General features: G+C 41.3%; 1 protein-coding gene across 1 annotated transcript in view; it reads left to right on the top strand.

The window, feature by feature from the left end:
- Positions 1 to 19364, top strand: part of LOC143286808 (low-density lipoprotein receptor-related protein 6-like) — a 49501-nt gene that overhangs the window by 16096 nt on the left and 14041 nt on the right. Inside the window, exons 4-9 of the mRNA XM_076594606.1 lie at positions 9420 to 9820; positions 15034 to 15165; positions 15950 to 16150; positions 16758 to 16953; positions 17598 to 17848; positions 18396 to 18536. Coding sequence (XP_076450721.1) covers positions 9420 to 9820; positions 15034 to 15165; positions 15950 to 16150; positions 16758 to 16953; positions 17598 to 17848; positions 18396 to 18536 — 1322 coding nt within the window. The remainder of the gene's footprint in view (positions 1 to 9419; positions 9821 to 15033; positions 15166 to 15949; positions 16151 to 16757; positions 16954 to 17597; positions 17849 to 18395; positions 18537 to 19364) is intronic.

Genomic DNA, 19364 nt, shown 5'->3' with positions numbered 1-19364 from the left:
TTGTATATGCTCTTCTAAACACAGCACTTCGAGGAGTATTTTGCAGAAATTAAATGATTATAGTCTCAGAAACTGATGTCATCCTCTCTGAACATTTCAGCATAAATTGTGTGCATCCGCAGAAAATGATATATTTTCCCAGAAACTGTTGTCATTTATAGTTACTGAAGAATCTTCACTTTTGATACCTCAGAATCAAAACAATAGATATTATTAATTATATTGTGAATTTATCATGACCAATTGGCAGTGGTGTGAAATAATGCTTTTTTGTTTTTGCCAGGGGGTTGGGGGAAGAAGATTTCTTTCTGTCAGGATAAATTGTCTGACAGAGCCAGTTTTAATGAGTCTGTTAGTGTTAGTGTTTAACAGCCTTCAGTCAGCAGTTCATTTGCATGACTGTATTGTTGCATGATCATGATGTTTATCATTCAGGGGTGAAGAGGTAGAAGAAACCATGCCCAGTGTTCTTGATATTTTTTTTCTCTCAGATTTTTGTTACTTTTTCCATGGTCATTCATTTAATTGGCCAATGTTTCATTTGTCTTTGCAACTTTGATCTTTTGACTCTGAAACCTAATTAAAACAATAACAACAACAAATTTCATAAATAGGGGATATTGTACTTTTATAGTTCATGATCTTAAACTGTTAAAGAAGTTGTTCATAAAACTTCATTTCGTTAAGGGACTTCCGGTTTGGCCTCCAATGGTTGTTAATCTGAGAGCATTTTAATACATTCTCCACAAGACTTCCCTCCCCCCACCCTCCTGTATATTGGATAATTTTCTGGAAGAGACGAAAAGACAGTTCAATTGTAAAGAGAAGGTACTGTGTAATTTCTCAACTTGAATTCACAGTAGCAAACAAATTTGTTCGAAGCTTCTGATACGAAGGGAGTGCACAGCATTTTGGTTTGTCTGTCAATCTGTTCTTGACTGCTGTGCAAGTTCATATTTGATTTTGAGGCAAATTTAAGTTGATCTATTCTGTAATGAAACCAAAGGATTACAGCTGATGGAAATTTAAGGAGTTGGTCAGCAGCTGTTATTATTGAGAGGATATTATTGTAGTTGCACAAGTTAAGTTGTCAAGTTGAAAGTTCAGACTAAATTAAGGAGAAGTGGTATGGAATGTGAATGTGGGTGATTTATTCAGACTTCGGATTGCTTTCAGTTTGGTCTACAACTTTGCTGTTGCTGGACAGTGCAGTCTTTGTCACTTTTCACACAATCTTAAAGCCTGCAGCAGTCAAGGTTCATGATGTCCTGTGTGTGTGTGCACGCGTGTGGAAGGTGGCAGAATGGTTAAAATGCTTGTCTGCCAATACAGTGTCTGTGAGTCCCCAGACACTCGTGGACACAGTGTTGGCAGATAAGCTTAGAACCCCAGTCTCACCCTTTTTTCGAAGTTTGACTGGGAAATCAAATGGAGTGTCTAGTCATTGTGATGAGACGATAAACTGAGGTCTCCTGTACAGCACACTCTTAGCGCAGTGAAATAGAAGCCATTTGTATTTGTATTTGTTTTTTTTTTTATCACAACAGACTTCTTTGTGTGAAATTCGGGCTGCTTTTCCCAGGGAGAGCGCGTCACTACTCTACAGCGCCACCCATTTTTTGTTATTTTTTCCTGCGTGCAGTTTTATTTGTTTTTCCTATTGAAGTGGATTTTTCTACAGAATTTTGCTGGGAACAACCCTTTTGTTGCTGTGGGTTCTTTTACGTGTGCTAAGTGCATGCTGCACACGGGACCTCGGTTTATCGTCTCATCCGAATGACTAGCGTCCAGACCACCACTCAAGGTCTAGTGGAGGGGGAGAAAATATCAGCGGCTGAGCCGTGATTCGAACCAGCGCGCTCAGATTCTCTTGCTTACTAGGCGGACGCGTTACCTCTAGACCATCACTCAACATGGCATGGCAATGAGATTTTTGTCCTCTGGAAAAATTCAATCGAAAAATCAACCAGGATAGGTACATGCATAAAAAATGTATGCGCTTGCACTCAATGCCTGACTAAGCATGTTGGATTGTGCTGCTGGTCAGGCAACTGCTTAGCAGATGTGGTGTAGAGTATACATGGATTTGTCTGAATGCAATGATGCCTCCTTGAGAAACTTAAACTCAAACGGAACTGTGTGTGTGTGTGTGTAGGAAGAGGGAGAGGTATGTCAGGATCATAGCAGGATCCATGTTTTTGTTCAGAAACCTCAGTTATATTTTGTTGTGGCATTTGACAGCTAGAAAGTCAGTAGCATACAAGTCCACCTCTTGTTCCCTTTCCCCTTAACCTTCCTCTTCTTCCCACCCCCTCTGTCTCATGCAGAACAGGCATGCACACACACTAGCACACACATGCATACACACAACACACATGCATGCACACACTTTTGCACACACACACACACACACACTTTTGCGCACACACACACACACACGCACTCACACACACACACACACACACACACACACACACAGACTCACAGAACCCCCACCGCCTCCTCCCCCCCCCACACACATATGCATTTGCATACACATACAGATTTTGACAGACACACACACACACACACACGCACACACACACACGTGCGCGCGCATGTGCACACACACACACACACACACACACACACACACACACAGAGTGTCATGTTTCAGTCAGTATGTGTTTGGCATGGCAGCCTCTGCTTTCCCTTCCTTCTCCTTCTCCGGCTACCCCTCCTCCTCGCCCCCCTTTTTCTGTCTTCTGATTTTCTAACCCCTCTGCCACCCTCTCCCCCCCCCCCCCCCCCCCACACACACACTTCCCACCACCCCCAACACACAGACACAGAAAGGCGAGATAAACTTCTACCTTGAAAGTGAAAGCCAGAAAAAGGAGAAAAAAACCCCCAAACATTTTGGGGGAGGGGTGGGGGAGCAACATATTTACTGATTGTACCAAACAATCACACACACAAACATGCGTGCGCACGCATATGCGAACCCATGCACGCAGGCAAACACCACGCACATGGCTACACCATGGTTCAGCCCCCAGAAATACCTGTTCCGTCTCCAGTTTTCTCCACTCCGGGAAGCGCCGACACTTCTGACATATGACAGAAGTTTTTTAAGTGCTTCAGCTTTCAGAGCGTGCCTGTCCTGGCATAGACAGATGGAGATTTGAAGTGGCATCAGAAACTCCGGAGCTCAGTCAAGATGGATTAGGGAAGGAACAGGATTTTGAAGAAGAAGAAAAAAAAAAAAGAAGGAAAAAGAAAAAAAAGAAAAAGAAACCGATGATGTGTGTACCTGGAGTTTAAAGTCCTCTTGGGCTTTGCTTGCTCAGGTGGCAGTGACAGAGGGCACTGTCAGGCTGACGGGTCATCCCACTCCCTGTGTCTGGTTGGAGCACTTTTTTTTGGTCAGAGGTGCTTTGCGAGTTTGTGGGGAAAGGGTGGGGGTGTGGGGGAAGGGGGGGGGGCACTGTCTGGGGGTTGGCCGGGGGAAGAGAGCTTCACAGTTCATGACTGTGACTCTGTATTATTCTGTCTTTCGAACAGGGGCACACAGTCATGCACACATGCTGCATAGTAATGATAATTAAAAAAAAAAAGGGAAAAAAGAAGAAGAAATGAGAATAGAGGAATGTACATGTGTGTGTGTGTATCTGTCAGACATAATGCACAAGTTATATATAGTAATATACTTGTGTATTAGCAATGGTTTGCATAATTATATATATATATATTTTTTTAAATTGTATTGAGCAGATGTCTGAATAAGAGTAAATTTCAAACAGTGCCTCAACCTTCCCTCTCCTTCCCCCTCAACCTCCCCCACCCCCCACCCCATATCCACATCCAGTTCCACATCATCTCCGACTCTTTCGTGCAAGAACACCAAAACTAAGGAACCCAGCAGGTAGCCATGCTAAGTAAAGAGCATACACTTTGTTAGATAATGCAGTCCTTGTGAAACCTGTTCACCCACCCGTTTTGTGTGGCGTTAGACTGGAGACAGACATCCTGCCACCACCCCTGGGCCACTATCAGCTGCTGCTGTCTGGTGTTTGGATTGGGTGTGGACCTTAAGTTTGAAAAGTCTCCATTACTACTCTTGCTCTCTGTTGCTGTCTTTGTCTCTCTCTCTTTCTGTCTCTCCCTCTCTCTCTCTCACACACACACTCTCTCTCCCTCTCTCTCTGTCTCTCTCTATCTCAGTCTCTGCCCTCTCTGTTCCTCACCACTCTCTCCTCTCCTCTCTCTCTCTCTCTCTCCCTCCTCTCTCACTATCCTTTGTTCTCTCTATCTCCCCTGTCCCCTACCTCTCTCATCTGTCCTCTTTCTTTCTCTCTTTCACCTCTGTCCTCTCTCTTCTGTCACTCTCCGTTCTCTCTCGTTTCTCTTCTCTCTCTCTTCTATCCTGTCAGTCTCTACCCCCCTCTCTCTGCTCTCTTTATCACTCCCTCCAAACACACAGGGTTTCCGTGGTTGTCATACTCCTCTCCCTTCCCCTTTACCCCATACCTGCTTTGTTCTGTCCCTAGCTGGGATGGCTGAGAGTCTGGTGGTTGTGTGTTACCTGATACGATATCAAAGACAGGTTGCCGGGCAGTCACTTGTGAATTTCTTCACCTTGGCGGAAGGTAGTCACAAGTGCAGGGGCTGTTGTGCTCCCCCTCTCTACTTGTCTCACATACACTCGCACGCACACACATCTGTATACACGAAACATGTTGACACACTCACATGCGTCTGTATGCAGGCATGTACACACACGTGTGCACACACACACACATTCATGCATGTGCACATACACACACTGTACATGTATGAACATACACACATAAACTTGCATTCGCACATGCACACTTTCCCTGTCCCCATCTCCTCCAGTCCACCCCTTCCTCCTCCTCCCATTGCACATTGGGTATGCATACACTCTGACACACAGAGAACTGCTCTTTGCCTTTGTTGTTGGTCTATCTTTCTGTCTCTGTCTCATTTACTGTACCGACTGTGTCACCTTTTCTGAATATATGTGTTTGCATGCCATCTGTTTCTGTCTCTTTTTCTTTGGTCTCCTGTATCTCTTTTTCTCCTGTATCTCTTTCTTTTCTCCTGTATCTCTTTCTTTTCTCCTGTATCTCTTGCTTTGGTCTCATATCTACCACTTCATCTTTGCTTTCAGTTTCAATAAGAAAACAAAGTTTACCCATTTTTATTCTTCTTGCCCATTCTTTTAGAATTACTAGTAAAGCAATTAATGATTGGAATAGTTGGTCACTTTGTCATTACCGCAGTAATTGACCAGCGTTTTTGTCAGTGTTAAAGCGTTAAGTGACATATTTCTGAATATTTTTTTCAGTGTTCAAATGTTTTATCACACAAATTCCAGATTACTTTTCTCAGTGTCCAAATGTTGATTCCAGATTTCCTTCCGTAGACCTAATATCAGGTGTTGCTGTCATGAAGTAATACCTATGATATTACCCGTTACAGAGAGTCCAGGAGACTATTGACCTCAGACACCAGAGGTTAATTGTTTGACAAGATTTGTTCCAGTCTAACATGCTGGACATACTTCACCAGCTGGAACTGGCCTTTGCCCAGCCTGATGGACTGTGAACTGTCTGTTTTCATTCTTTGGAGCGAAAACATTTTATCTCTGGCCAGTCTGGGTATAAAACGTGAACCTAACATTGCAATGATGTGGATCAGAAATGATCTGGGTTTTAAAAGTTGTTTTTTTTCTTTAAAAATCTGTTCGTTTTTTGAGTAGTTATGGCATACTTTACAGTTGTTTTGATAAATAAAACTTAAGCACACTCATATAAAAGACACCTCTTGTGGCTGGTCCAAGTGTTCAGTTTGTGAAAAACTTTGTCAAGGGACAGGCCAGCTGACTTGTAGTTTATGGAAAACAGACAGTTGTTTTAAATGTTATAAAGTATGTTATGTTTAATATTATTTTCAGTTGTTTTGAATGTTGTAAAGCATATTCTGTTTGATATTTGAAGATGTTTAGAACAACACCTTTTCATCCTTCTTGGAAGGTTAGGATAATGTTGCTTTTGTGGTGGGAGGAAAATCTGGAACAACAGTAAAGAACACCCAGGTGTGTGTGTGTGTGTGTGTGTGTGTGTGTGTGTGTGTGTGCACAGTTTAAAAAAGACTAATTTTATTTCCTTCATGGTTAGAGATTTAGATAATTAGAAAATAACAGATTGCCTTTGTTTAAAAGAGAATAAGTGAGTCAGCAACCATATTTGCAGCGAAAAGAAGAAAGAAAAAAAAGCAGAAAAAAAATCAAAACAAAACAAACCCCACTCCTCAACCCCCCCCCCCCCTCCCCCATCCCTCGCATCTGGCTTTTTGAATAGATGGTAAATCAAGGATGATGACATTAGCCTAGGGCTTTCCCCTGCCACTTTGCCTCCACCATCTTCCCCTCACCTGTCCCCCCAACCCCCTGACCCCCCAGTACTCCATTCACTCTCTCCCCGTGTCTCACTGAAGTCATTTACTGGACCCTTCTGCTATTTAGGAAAGAAAAGAAGACCTTGAGTTATTTTTTTCAGCAGTTGGTCAATGACACACTGTAGAAAGAAGGGGGAAGGAGGACGGGGAGAAAGAAAGAAAACAAAGATTTGGCAATCCAGTTGGAATTTCCTTTGCCAGTCAATCATTGGCTGGTTTCATTGTCTGACATTCAGTGGATTCAGTCATGTGAACTGATGAAGAAGGTGGCAGCATTAAAAAACAACTACAAAAAACAGAAATAAAACAGAATCATCTCTAGGGCTGGTAGTGTTTTCAGTGCGGCATGCTGGTGACACTCGTTGCTCTGAAGGCAGGAGGGAGGGGTGTGTAGGGAGGCAAAGGAAATCAACAGAATTTCAATTAGGTCCACGGCGCCATCAGTTTGATACTTTGAACAATGTTGTTTTGTGCCAGATCAAAACTACAACCCAAACAGTATGGGTTTTTGATTAAATTAGAGAATCACACTCAGTAGACTGGGTTTAAAGCTAAAATTGAAGCAGGAAAGATAAAGGTCAATGAGCCACCACAACCTGTCTCTCTTCTTCCAGTCAAATCCTGTTATTAGTGCACATCCAGCTGATTGCAAGAGGTTGTGTCAGGGATGTCCCCAGTTGAGCTGATCTGGGTATTACCGTCATGATCTGCGGGGAACAAACTCCAGTGGGCACAGCCCTGTCTTACTAATGCTATACATTTGTTGGAGTGAGAGCCAATGATACATATCATGATAATATATTTATTTAAAAATTACATTAATACAAATAATAGGAAGGAGTGAGACTGGTGAGAGAAACTGAGCAGCAGTTGGGATTGGTTTGGGAAATATCTTTCTTTTTATTACTTAATTTCTTTTCATGTTTTTTGTTTTCACTCATTAATTTGAGTTAGCTGCTTAGTTGATAGCCTGTGACAGTGATTGCAACAGACTTCCAACAGTCTTGGCACAAGAGTAGACTTTTTTCCTTCTCATTTCCAGTTTTTGTCACTCATGCTATAAATAAAAGTGTGTGTGTGTGTGTGTGTGTATGTGTGTGTGTGTGTGTGAGTGCATGCACGTGCAAGCTTTATATTTATAAATGTGTTTGTCACTTTGTGTGAGAGAGATAACAGTGACATTATCATTATGGAGAGAGAGAGAGAAACCTTACATTACAAGATGAAACATTAAAAAAAAGAAAAGAAAAGAATTCTTGTTGGGGGATGGAACATTGAAACTTTACCCTTCCAGTGTCTAGACTCTTCCTAACCACAAGACCACCTCTCTTCCTGGTGGGATGAGCCATGGAGAGAGGAGAAGGGTGGTAGATAAATAAACCTAATCTCCCATGGACAGTCACTTATAGGGACACCTCCTCCCCCCCTCCCCTCCCCCCTCTCCTGCCACCCTCCCCTCCCCCTGTCTCTTCCCCCACCTCCCCATGTGGTAAATCAGGGAGTAAATGGCTGACCTGTGCCCTATGAGGTTGTAACTTGGGGTCTGGAGAGTGCAACGCTGTGCATTGCCGGGATGGAGGTTACATTTGTTATTGATGGGGCTCCCCTCTGATACAAGGTGTCTGATCGAGTGCCTGTTGTGCGGCTCCGCTGTGTGCAGTTTCTCCCCTCCCCCACCCGCCGCCCTCCCCACTCCCCAAGATCTAGACTGAGTGTGTATGTGTGTGTCTGTGTCAGTGTGTATGTGTGTCTGCATGTTTATATGTGTTCTGACAGAAAACTGTGTATGTGAGCATTTATGAATGTGTATGAACTGTATTTGTAAGAGAGAGAGACAGAGACAGAGATATGTACAACCAGTGGGAAATAGTTAAGGAATGAAACAGGAGTTGCCTAGGGGTGATGAGGTGGGGTTGTGGGATGGTAGGAGAGGAGATGGAGAGGAGGTTTGGGGAAGAGAGGTGAGGAGAACAGGGAAGGTGGAGATGGAACACTGAGATACACAGGTCAGTGGGATGGGAGGGAGATGAGACAGACACAGGGAAGAGAGGAAGGATCAGGGTGGAAATGGATGGAGGAAAGAAAGAATATCTGCAAAAAAAAAATGGAGGGGGGGGGGGGGGATGTGAGGGGAAAAACTGGAAGTAAGGGAACTAGAATTGCTTTCTGTTTACCACAGATCAGTCAAAAGGAATGAAAAACAATTCATTTTCATATGGTGATGTATTGTTATGTTTCTGTTTCTGTTGCTGAGAATGTGAAGTGCTGGTGATTTGTGCGCTTGTCGACGTCTTTGAGTTTGAGAAATGTGTTCATTGTCTGTGATTTCTACACCCCTTCCATTTTTATTACTGTGTGATTCTTGCTTTCTTTTGCTTCAAGGTCTGAAATCACCAATACATACATGAATTATGATACCAATGTTTGTTTTTGTTTCTCCACAGCGTCTGTCTTACATCCATTTTTTGTTGTTGTCTTTCTGGTTTGCTCATTTTGGGGGGTGAGAGGATTCAGACTTGGATAAATCAGAACTGTTTGTCCCTTACCCCCAGCTTTACTTCCATAAGGTGATAAAGGGAAAGTTTGTTGAGTTTGTCTTCAGAATGAGTGTGTGTGTGTGTGTGTGTGTGTGAAGGGTGGGAGACATGCCTTGATGACTATAAGCCTGTGATTGTTCTCAAGGAAACAGTTTTTTTCTGTACTCAGTGACTCAGACTAAAAGACATAAAAAACTACACAGATGTTGATTTAAAAAACAAAACAACAAAACTACACAGATATTGATTAAAACAACAACAACAACAACAACCCCATAACAACCAAAACTACACAGATATCAATTCAAAGAAAACTTCAATTGTTTTATGTCTTTTCACAACATTGAAATTTGATCGTCTTCATTTATACAATTTCTACCTTAGACAGTCCACATCAGTTCCTATAATTTCTGTTTTCAGTTACGTTTACTGGACGGACTGGGGAGAGGTGCCAAAAATCGAAAGGGCAGGGATGGACGGAAACCAGGATTCCAGAGATGTCATCATCAGTGACAACATTTTTTGGCCCAATGGTTTGACAATAGACTATGACGACTCCAAGATCTACTGGGCTGACGCCAAGCTCCATTACATTCACAGCTGTGATTTTGATGGGTCAAACCGGCGAGTCGTCATTGAGGAGGGCTTGCCACACCCCTTTGCCTTGACATTGTTTGAAAACACTCTGTACTGGACAGACTGGCACACACGATCTATTCATGCATGTGACAAGCAGACTGCCAGGGAAACGATGGTGGTGCATGAAGGGATCTATTCGCCCATGGATATACATGCCTTCAGCGCCAAACGCCAGCCATCTGGTGAGTCTCATTGTTAAGTGTGGATTTTAGACTTATAAGCATGCTTTGTTACTTTATGCATAAATAGTGATTTCATAGTGCAGAATAATCAAAAGAATTATGATGCATGTGAAATGTAGAAATAAACCTGTATGTGTTTCCTTTTCATTGTTCACTTTGTCGTTGATAAAGTCATGAAATACATGTGAATTGGTTTGTATTCTTCTCATTTCTATTTCCATAGATTACCAGTTTGCATAAAATTGTGGAGATGACATTTAATTTGGTATTTATGTAGTAACAGAATGTGGGTGAACATTTAATTTTAGTATTTATGTAATTAACGGAATGTGGGTGAGACAGAGATCGAAATTATGTATGTTTTGAAAAGTACTTGGCTGATTTGGCACAATGGTGAAGAGAGAGCAGGAGGTTTGAAGAATAGTTGAGGAAGATGAAGGGGGTGGGGGTGAGGGAATGGCGGAGTTGTCTGTTGGAAAGGGGCCACCACCTCCCCAGGCTGGAAGCAAGAGTTTGGAGGCAGGGGAGGCTGACACAACTGTGTCTGGAACTGTGTTCTGAATTCCAGTCTCTAATGGCTCCAGGGTAGAATGGGAACTTTTCTCCTTTCCCCCATTATCTTCCTCTATGCAAGCTGGTATGTGGTGTTGTTCAGAAACAGGCCATCTCTCTGGAGCTCTGCTGTATTTGTCTCAAGTGGGGTGCAGTCATTCTGGTTTTGTTGTTTGATATTTACTGCTTCTGGGCTCTTTTAGCTTCTGATATTGAAGAGGCGGGGATGACTCTTGATGTCTTTGTCTCTTCATGCGTCTCTTCTTTGTCTCTTCACGCTGTATGTGAGAAATCGCTGGGCTTCTCTGGGGGGTAGCTTCTGCAGTATGTGATGCACCCAAACAAGGTGCCTATTTTTACACCGTGTTGCTGTGGGTTGGTTCTCCCTAAGGGGAGGAAATCAGTTATCAGATTACCCCACTGATTTATTGGTTTGATAGAGGGCCAGCCTTCAGGCTTATCTCAGCTCAGGATTTTTTTTTCTTCGTCGTCTTAGTTTAAGCTAGTTATTTTAACTTGCAGACTAAGAGTTCACTTGCTTCTGGCAGTTTTCCTCCCCATTATTTCTGCAGATGCAGAATGTAAACTTTAGGTATACTGAAAATTTTTAAACTGCAGGATATTGACCCATAGAGGCTGATATGAATGAGGGTTTTTCTCATTATTCTTCACTATATATTGTAGGTGTCTGTTGAAAGCTTTGAGCATAGCAGTGTTAATTATACTCTTAAGTGTTTCTGTTGGATAGTCTATTCACACTGACTAAATAAATAGCTCCGTGTAATGCAGACGTGAACTGTACATCAAGACCACCCTAAAAAGGTTGATAGTTTCTATGTTTCGTAGAGCTTTGTAGAAGTAGCTCACCAGGTTTTGAATATCTACATAATACATGTGTGCAGGACTGACGAGTGCTGTCATTTTCTCAGCCGAATATTTGAGAATTGACTTGTTAGTAACTTAAATTTGGGTTTAACGTCAACACCCACCTCGGGTGACATGGCCAACTTGACTCCCAGGAAAGGGGGAGAGGACAAGATACAGGATACAAGAGTACTTCATAATCTCTAAAAGAGAAATTGTTGACATGGTTGCTGACAAAAAGGTGACATGTAAGCATTTGCTCCACAAAGCAGTCTGGCCATGCTCCCACATTCCAACAATAACACCCATTGATAACACTCTTAACACTACACTTACACAACAAGAACAAGAACAACACGTTCAGATTGATACTGAGAGTAAGAACACTGAACAGTTTTGTCTTAGGTGTTCTGTGATTCGAACTCAGAACCTTTGGACTGTGAGCTTGGTGCTTAACCAGCTGAGCTTTCCATGCTTGCAATGCATACATTGAAAGTATTGTTTGCTAAATGTTTTAAGACTGTTTTTTTTTGGTCTTTTAAAAAAATAAAAATCTTGTGACTGGTTTTTGCTTTTATTTACAGTTTACAACTTAATTTAAAATAAAATGGCTCATTTAATGTGGTGTTCATGTATATGTATGTTTTTATTGACAGCTAAATTAAAAAGTGGCTAGATATTTCATGTTTAAACCTGGAAAATGAGTGAAACTGCAGGATGTAATGTTACAGGATAAAACTGATGAAAGATGTAAAGGAATGATGTTAATTAATGGGTGTCATGGAGGGAGCCTTACATATATATGTACTGTGCACACATCAACACACACTGACAATACACTTTGTTCTGTGTACATGCTTTGTTGTCACACAAACACACACACACTCACAGCGGGCTTCAAAAGTTCTTTGCTCACTGTTTCACAAATTATGTATTCTTGTTCAGTTGTTTTTAGAACAGCAAAACTAAAAGGTATTTAGGAAATAGAACAAGTATGTGTTTAGGGGGCGGGGGTGGATTTAATTTAATGTGTTTACCAGTGAAGCTTTAGTAATAATTTTGAATATTATTGGATTGAAAATCTATTGAGACACAGCTTCATAAAGAAAGTTTTCCATTGTCGCTGTCAGAGCTGTTCAGAAATTTTGAGTTTTGCTGTTGCATGGAGAATAATCACCAGTTTTGCTTGTATCAAAACACGTTTTTTGTTGTTGTTTTTTTTAACTCCATTGCTCACAGAATTCAAGAACACAGGAGGTAATCTTACATATTATCGATGTTGTAACCATTACTCTTGTAATCATTATTTTCATTTTCTTATTTATTGTTTTTTGTTAGCCTAAGCTGTGTTGTGAGCGGATCAGATTTTTTTTCATGATAAAGATTTTGTTCTTTTTTTTTTTCCCCTCACCATCCTGAGTTCTTTTCCAGAGCTGTTGATAAATTTCTTGTAAACATGTTGACAGTCAGGCAGGTCATTTTCATACAGTGTGAAATTTAATGATTCCCTTTGGTTTGCATGAATACACAGTGCTTGCACACACACACTCACACTCTCTCTCTCTCTCACACACACACACTCACTCTCTCTCTCTCTCTCTCACACACACACACACACACACACACACACACTCACACTCACATTCAAACTCTCTCTCTCTCTCTCTCTGTCTCTCTCTCTCTCTCTCACACACACACACACACACACACACACACTCACACTCAAACTCACTCTCTCACACACACACACTCACTCAAACTCTCTCTCTCTCACACACATACGCACACACGCACGCATGCACGCACGCACACACGCACGCGCACAGAGAGAGAGAGAGAGAGAGAGAGAGAGTGATATCACTTTCTGTTTCAGAAATATTAGACATTCTGATGACGACCAGTCTGAATGCTTTAATGAAATAATTGACTGTGATGAAACTAACTGCTTTATATTGAAGTGAAATGTGATCCCCCCCCCCAAAAAAAAAACAACAACAACAAAAAACCTCAGCAAAAAAACAACCCCCCCCCCAAAAAAAAAACAACAACCCCAACCAACCAAAGACCAGTCAGCTAACTAGCCAAACATACAACAAACAAACAAGTAACAAAACAAAACCACACACACACACAAATGTGCCTTTCAGTTTCCTTTATTCATTTGACAGAAACTCATTGTTTCCATTTGTAGCATGCTGTAAAAAGTGTAAGGTGCAGTTTCATGTGAACATGGCAGATTTTAAGCTAGGCAATAGCATTTTGGAATAATACATCATTTACTTATTATTTAAAAGGTATGTTTTAGATGGTTGTCTCTCTATATTCTATAATGGCTCATATGTTTACAGCTTTCGAAATAAGTTTTTAGTTTCTGCTTGGCACCTGCAGTGCTGTGTGGGTTCATGTTATTTGTCTGTCTGCTGCACATTTCATTTTCTTGTCTCTGTGTAGACCATGTTTCCAGCATCATCAATTGTTTTATTCCATTTTCCAGTGAATCATAGTGGAAAGTGTCCTGTTATGTTATAATTGCTGTACTCAGCACTAATCTTTTTAGAATATTTATAGTTTGAACATTTACTTTGTTTTGATGTGTGAACTGAAATAATACATTGAAATAATTATGATATTTCAATTTCGCAACAGCAGCATAAACAACGCACTTAATTGTTGTTCCTGTTCATGAGTGTTCTTTCTGATCCCTTGCTTTTAATGGATGTACAGTCCTGAGTGTTGTAAAAATTCTCTTCCAAACTGTTCTCTTTGTAATCCATTGATTTCTCACTTTCTGCTTTGTTTTAGTTGATTTTAGTTGTTTTTGAAACCGCACTTTCAACAGGAACACAACCCCCCCTCACCCTCCCCCCCCTCCAAAAAAAAAGAAAAGAAAAAAAGAATCAGAATAGAGTATGACTCTGAGAGGGAGGGAGGGGGAAGACAGAGGAGTTTAAACAAAAAATGATTAAAATGTTCTGATTATGAAACCACATTGCCATTTTGAGCACGTGCTGATTTCAAACTTTAATTCAGATTATAAAAGACATCTTGGTTACCAATACCATTGGCTCAGTAGTATTTAAAGAGACAGCCTTGGCTTGAGGTGTAACACAGTTTTTTTTGATGTTTAGTTACAAGGGTGGTCTTGATTTCATACATGTGCTATGTTTTATGCACATTGGAATGAAGCTTCTGTGAAAAATTCTGTTACATGTGTGTCAGCTGATCTTTTCCTGTTCAACTTGTAAAATTTTCTTAAGATGCAAGGTTTTCTTGTGCTGCATGTGTTGATTAATCCCCCCCCCCCCATTCCCCCCATGAACAAAACAAGAACATGTAAACATTGTGACAAAATGAGTCAATAATGATGTGATGTGTTTAAAGCTAGAAAAGCATACAAAACTGAGCAGGAACTCAGTTCTGTAAATCTTTGGTATGACTTGGAGGAAGATAAGATTCTCTGACAAAATAGACAATTCTAAGTATACATATGATTTGATCGGGAATTTAATGAACATTGAATTCAGAACTCGGGCAACATTCCACTGTTGAAGTTTCAGTCATATCCACAGAAATGGTTAAAAAGCACAGTGCTTCAGTTCTTTGTTCACAGTTGCTTGTGTAAGCTGCCAGGACATTAAAAAAGTGCAGTATTTCAACATTATTACCAAAATTACAGAGTGTATATTTATTGTACTGTGCAAGCTGTTTATCTTCAGGCCTTGGCACTTCTTCAGGCCTTGGTAATCTTAAGTGCCACAAAGTACAGATATATTTGTACTCATGTTTCTGTCATACAGGTGTGAATCCTTGTGGGGATGACAATGGAGGATGTTCTCACCTTTGTCTGATGTCTCCTCGCAAACCATTTTTTACGTGTGCTTGTCCAACTGGCGTCAAGCTTTTGGAAGATGGCAAGACATGTGCTGAAGGTACGTCCAAGTGGGGACACTATTTCTTGAAGACATAACTGATTAAACATGGAGTGGCGGCCCAGTGAAAAGTGTCTGCATTGAAGGCAAGAAAATCTGAGTGCACAGGATTGAATCTTACTCTTGCCAGTGTTTTCTCCCCTTTACTTCACATTGAGTGATTGTCTGGAGGTTTGTCATTCTGATAAGATGATAAACCAAGCTCCTGTGTGTAGCATGCAGTTAGTGCACTTAAAAGATCCCATGGCAACAAAGCACTGTCCCTGGCAAAATTCTGAAGAAAAAATTGATTTTGAAAGTTTGATGGTGAAACACCTGTAGACACAAGGAAAGGGGGGGTGGCGCTACACTGTAGTGAAAGGCTGTCCCCAGGGAAAGCAGTCCGAATTTCACACAGAAATCTGTTGTGACAAAAGAGTAATAAAAAATAAAGCAAGACAAAACGACACAACACAATACAAAACAACGCAATACAATACAATGCAAATTACAGTCATTGCAGTGCAATGCAGTACAGTACAGTACATACAATACAACTTTACAATACAATACATGACTGTTGATTTTTTTTGTTTTGTTTTTTGGGTTTCTTTTCTCATTTCGATACAGTTTATTCTGGTGCATACGCACATGCACACACAAACACATTTATTCACACACATGCACACACATTTATGTTCTCAAGCAGACGGAAGAGATGTGATGACAAAACAGTGTATGGAACAACAGGTACCTTACATTTCAGTCAAAGGCACTAATCTAATAGCACCAACCCTCTCCACAGGTGCAGAGAAAATCTTATTTCTGGCACGGAGACGAGACCTGCGGAAGATTTCATTGGACACCCCAGACTACACAGCTGTTGTTCTTCCACTAGCAGATATCGATCATGCCATTGCAATAGATTATGATCCAGTGGAAGGCTATGTCTACTGGACTGACGATGAGGCCAGAGCTATTCAGAGGGCAAAGTTGGATGGAACAGGTTAGTTAGTTACACTTTTGTTTGGTTTGAACTTGCTGATTAGTGGCTTTCATGAGCTGAATGACATGATGATGATGATGATGATGATGAGAAAAGTGATGAGGGAGAGGATGTTCATTTTAATTCAATGTTAATATCCTCCCTGCTGTGGAGGAGTGGCAGTAGATGATAAAAAAAATTGTTTTGTAACAGCAATATAAAGACATATATGGAAGATGAGACATTGGTGTTTTCATGATGTGTTGGTGAACATATTCAAAACCTTCGTGCTTCTTAGATCCCTTTCCCTATAAAACACAGGTGCACCCATGCTTTTGTCAACAGGCGAACACATTCACACACATTATGCACATGTATATATGTGCATGCATATTGGATGTATACACTTACACATGCACACACAAACACACAACACATTTACACACACAGGCAGATCAGACCTCAAAATACCATCCCATACTAAAGATAATAAAAAACGGGTTTTTTTAATTTTATTAAAGAGATGTTAGATGGAAATGCACTGAGAATTCCCATCGACAGATATGAAACCAACTAGCTGGCCAACCTGGCCACTGTAGAACTGACCATCATTCATCATGGTTTTCAGGCCAGGAAAAGCTGATTGACACAGAAGTGGACCACCCTGACGGCATAGCCATCGACTGGGTGGGTCGAAACCTGTACTGGACAGACACAGGCATGGATCGCATCGAGGTCTCCAGACTGAACGGCAGTGCCAGGAAAGTCCTCATTGCAGACCGACTGGATGAACCAAGAGCCATCTGTCTGGACCCCACGAAAGGGTCAGTCAGTGAACGAGGGAAAGGATGGGTGGAGATGGAATTTTGAGGTGTTAAGTGCTAAACTGTGTCATCATGCATTTAAACGTTTTTGCTGTTGTTTGCTGAAGATGATTCAGGAAATAGTGTTTTCTGTTTTTGTGTGAGTTGAGTGATTAAACAGTTTTTTTTAAATCATAAGTATGGCATTTCATTCTCAGGAGGATGTATATATACTTATGTATATAATTTTTTTTAATACCTTTTTTAAACAATCTTTTTTTCTTTCCTTTTTTTTTGTCTTTTTTTTTTCTTCTTCTAAAATTACGTTATCAGATTCTTGAAGTCTTCATTCTTTTCCTCTCTGCCATTGTTATTCTCTGCAGTTTGTGGTTTGTTGCATTCCTTATGTCAGTCTGCTAGTTTATCCTGAAATTTAATCTCGAAACTTGAAACTGTTGCTGAAAAGTAGCCTGTACATGTGTATATGCATGTGTGTGTTAATGTATGAGTGATTGTGAGTGAGTATGTGTTTGTGTATGAGTGATTTAGTGTACTTGTATGAGTATGTGTGTGTGCGCAGGTGTGTGTGCATGTGCACATACTTTGAATCGTTGGGTAGTGGACAAAAAATCATTCTGATGATGATTTTCCATCCACATATCCAGGTACATGTACTGGTCGGACTGGGGCAAGAAGCCAAAGATAGAGCGTGCCAACCTGGATGGGTCTGACCGTCTGGTTCTGGTGGACTCTGAGCTGGGCTGGCCCAATGGTCTGGCCATTGACATGAAGGCTGGGCGCCTGTACTGGGGCGACGCAAAGACAGATCGCATCGAAACCTCTGACCTCTTAGGTGGAGACCGACGGATATTGGTGGAGGAGAACCTGCCGCACATCTTTGGGTTTACCTTGCTGGGTGAGGGTCTGTGTGTGTGTGTGTGGTGGGGGGAGGGTTTGGGGGGGGGGGGTAGAAGACTGTTAACAGATTGAATATGAGTGTAGAGTGAGCCTGTGTGTTTGAGATATTGGCGTGCATGATAGAAGTTGATAGGTTGAATATGCATTTGTTGGGTGAACCAACAAAAAGGGACATTGAATGTGTGATAGAAAACTTTCAACAGAACGAGTGTATGTTTGTTTGGTAAAGCAGCATATAGGGACATTGATGTGAGTGCTGCTAGCAAGACTGTTAACAGAATGAATCTGTAGGGTGAACCAGCTTACAGGGCCATTGACTTTATCAATGGAATGAATGCAGTGTTTGTTGAGTCAGTATTGAAACAGGGACATTTTTTTTGTTCTTGTTATTCAAATGGTGGTGGTGGTGTGATTATTGCTATCATTGAAAAAGCTGCAGTTTTTTTTTTATTATTAGTATTCTCAAACCTCAAATGCATCCAAACCTAGTAATCTGAATGTTATACTTTCCTGAGTTGTTAATTGGAGTGATCTTCCTTTTACAGGTGACTACATTTACTGGACGGATTGGCAGCGCAGATCAATTGAACGGGTCAATAAAACCACAGGTGGTCAGCGGGAGAAAATCATTGACCAGTTACCGGATCTGATGGGTCTGAAAGCCATTGACGTCCTTGCAAAGGATGGTTAGTGTCTCGTATCTAAGCAGTCATGGAACTTGCTAAGAGAAAGAGAGTGAGTGTGTTTGTGTGGGCATGTGATAGAGAGAGGCAGGTGGACATAGAGAGTTGTATATGTATGTGAGTGACCAAGAAAATAATATGCGTTACATAATTGTTTTAAAATGGTATTTGCATGTGTGTGTGTGTGTGTGTGTGTGTGTGTGTGTGAGTCACAGTCAACTCTCTCCCCTTCTTCCTGCTCCTCTGTTTTCTGTTTCTTTCCTTTCTCACTCTTGCCCTCCCCACTCCTTATCCCTGCCCCCCACCACCCCTTCTCACCTCCCCAGGCTCATATTTCTCTCTTATGAGTCACACGCTGTTAAATAAAATGAAGATATTTACTGCCTTTCTGAGTCTTCCCCAGCTCCCATCCCTCCCAGCCCCACCATCCACTCCCCCTTTCTACACTCACACCTCCCATGTCTGTCCTGTTATACCCACCAAGTTTATGTTTAAATCAATTGCTTATGTCAGTCTTATTGCACATATCAATCCTCTCCGAGAAATGTTCTTTGTTTGAGAGACTTTTCCCTGCCTTCTTAAGTTGTTTTCATGTACTCACCTGTCTTGGCCATACCTGGGCCCAGTTATTTAGGTCGTGGTGACAGGTGACACCTTCCTGCATGGTGTTACCTGTCGGGTGTGGATTCCACATATAAATTGAAAAGAGTGAGATGGGTCAGATGGATAAATGATGGTTGGTGTCTCAGGTGACTGCATGGCCTTTGTTGGTGGGTTTGTTTTCTGTGTGTGTGTGTGTGTGTGTGTGTGTGTGTGTGTGTCCCTCTCAGA

This window comes from Babylonia areolata, chromosome 10, assembly GCF_041734735.1.
Source record: "Babylonia areolata isolate BAREFJ2019XMU chromosome 10, ASM4173473v1, whole genome shotgun sequence".
In the NCBI taxonomy this organism is placed as follows: domain Eukaryota; kingdom Metazoa; phylum Mollusca; class Gastropoda; order Neogastropoda; family Buccinidae; genus Babylonia; species Babylonia areolata.
This window is presented reverse-complemented; position numbering and strand designations above follow the sequence as displayed.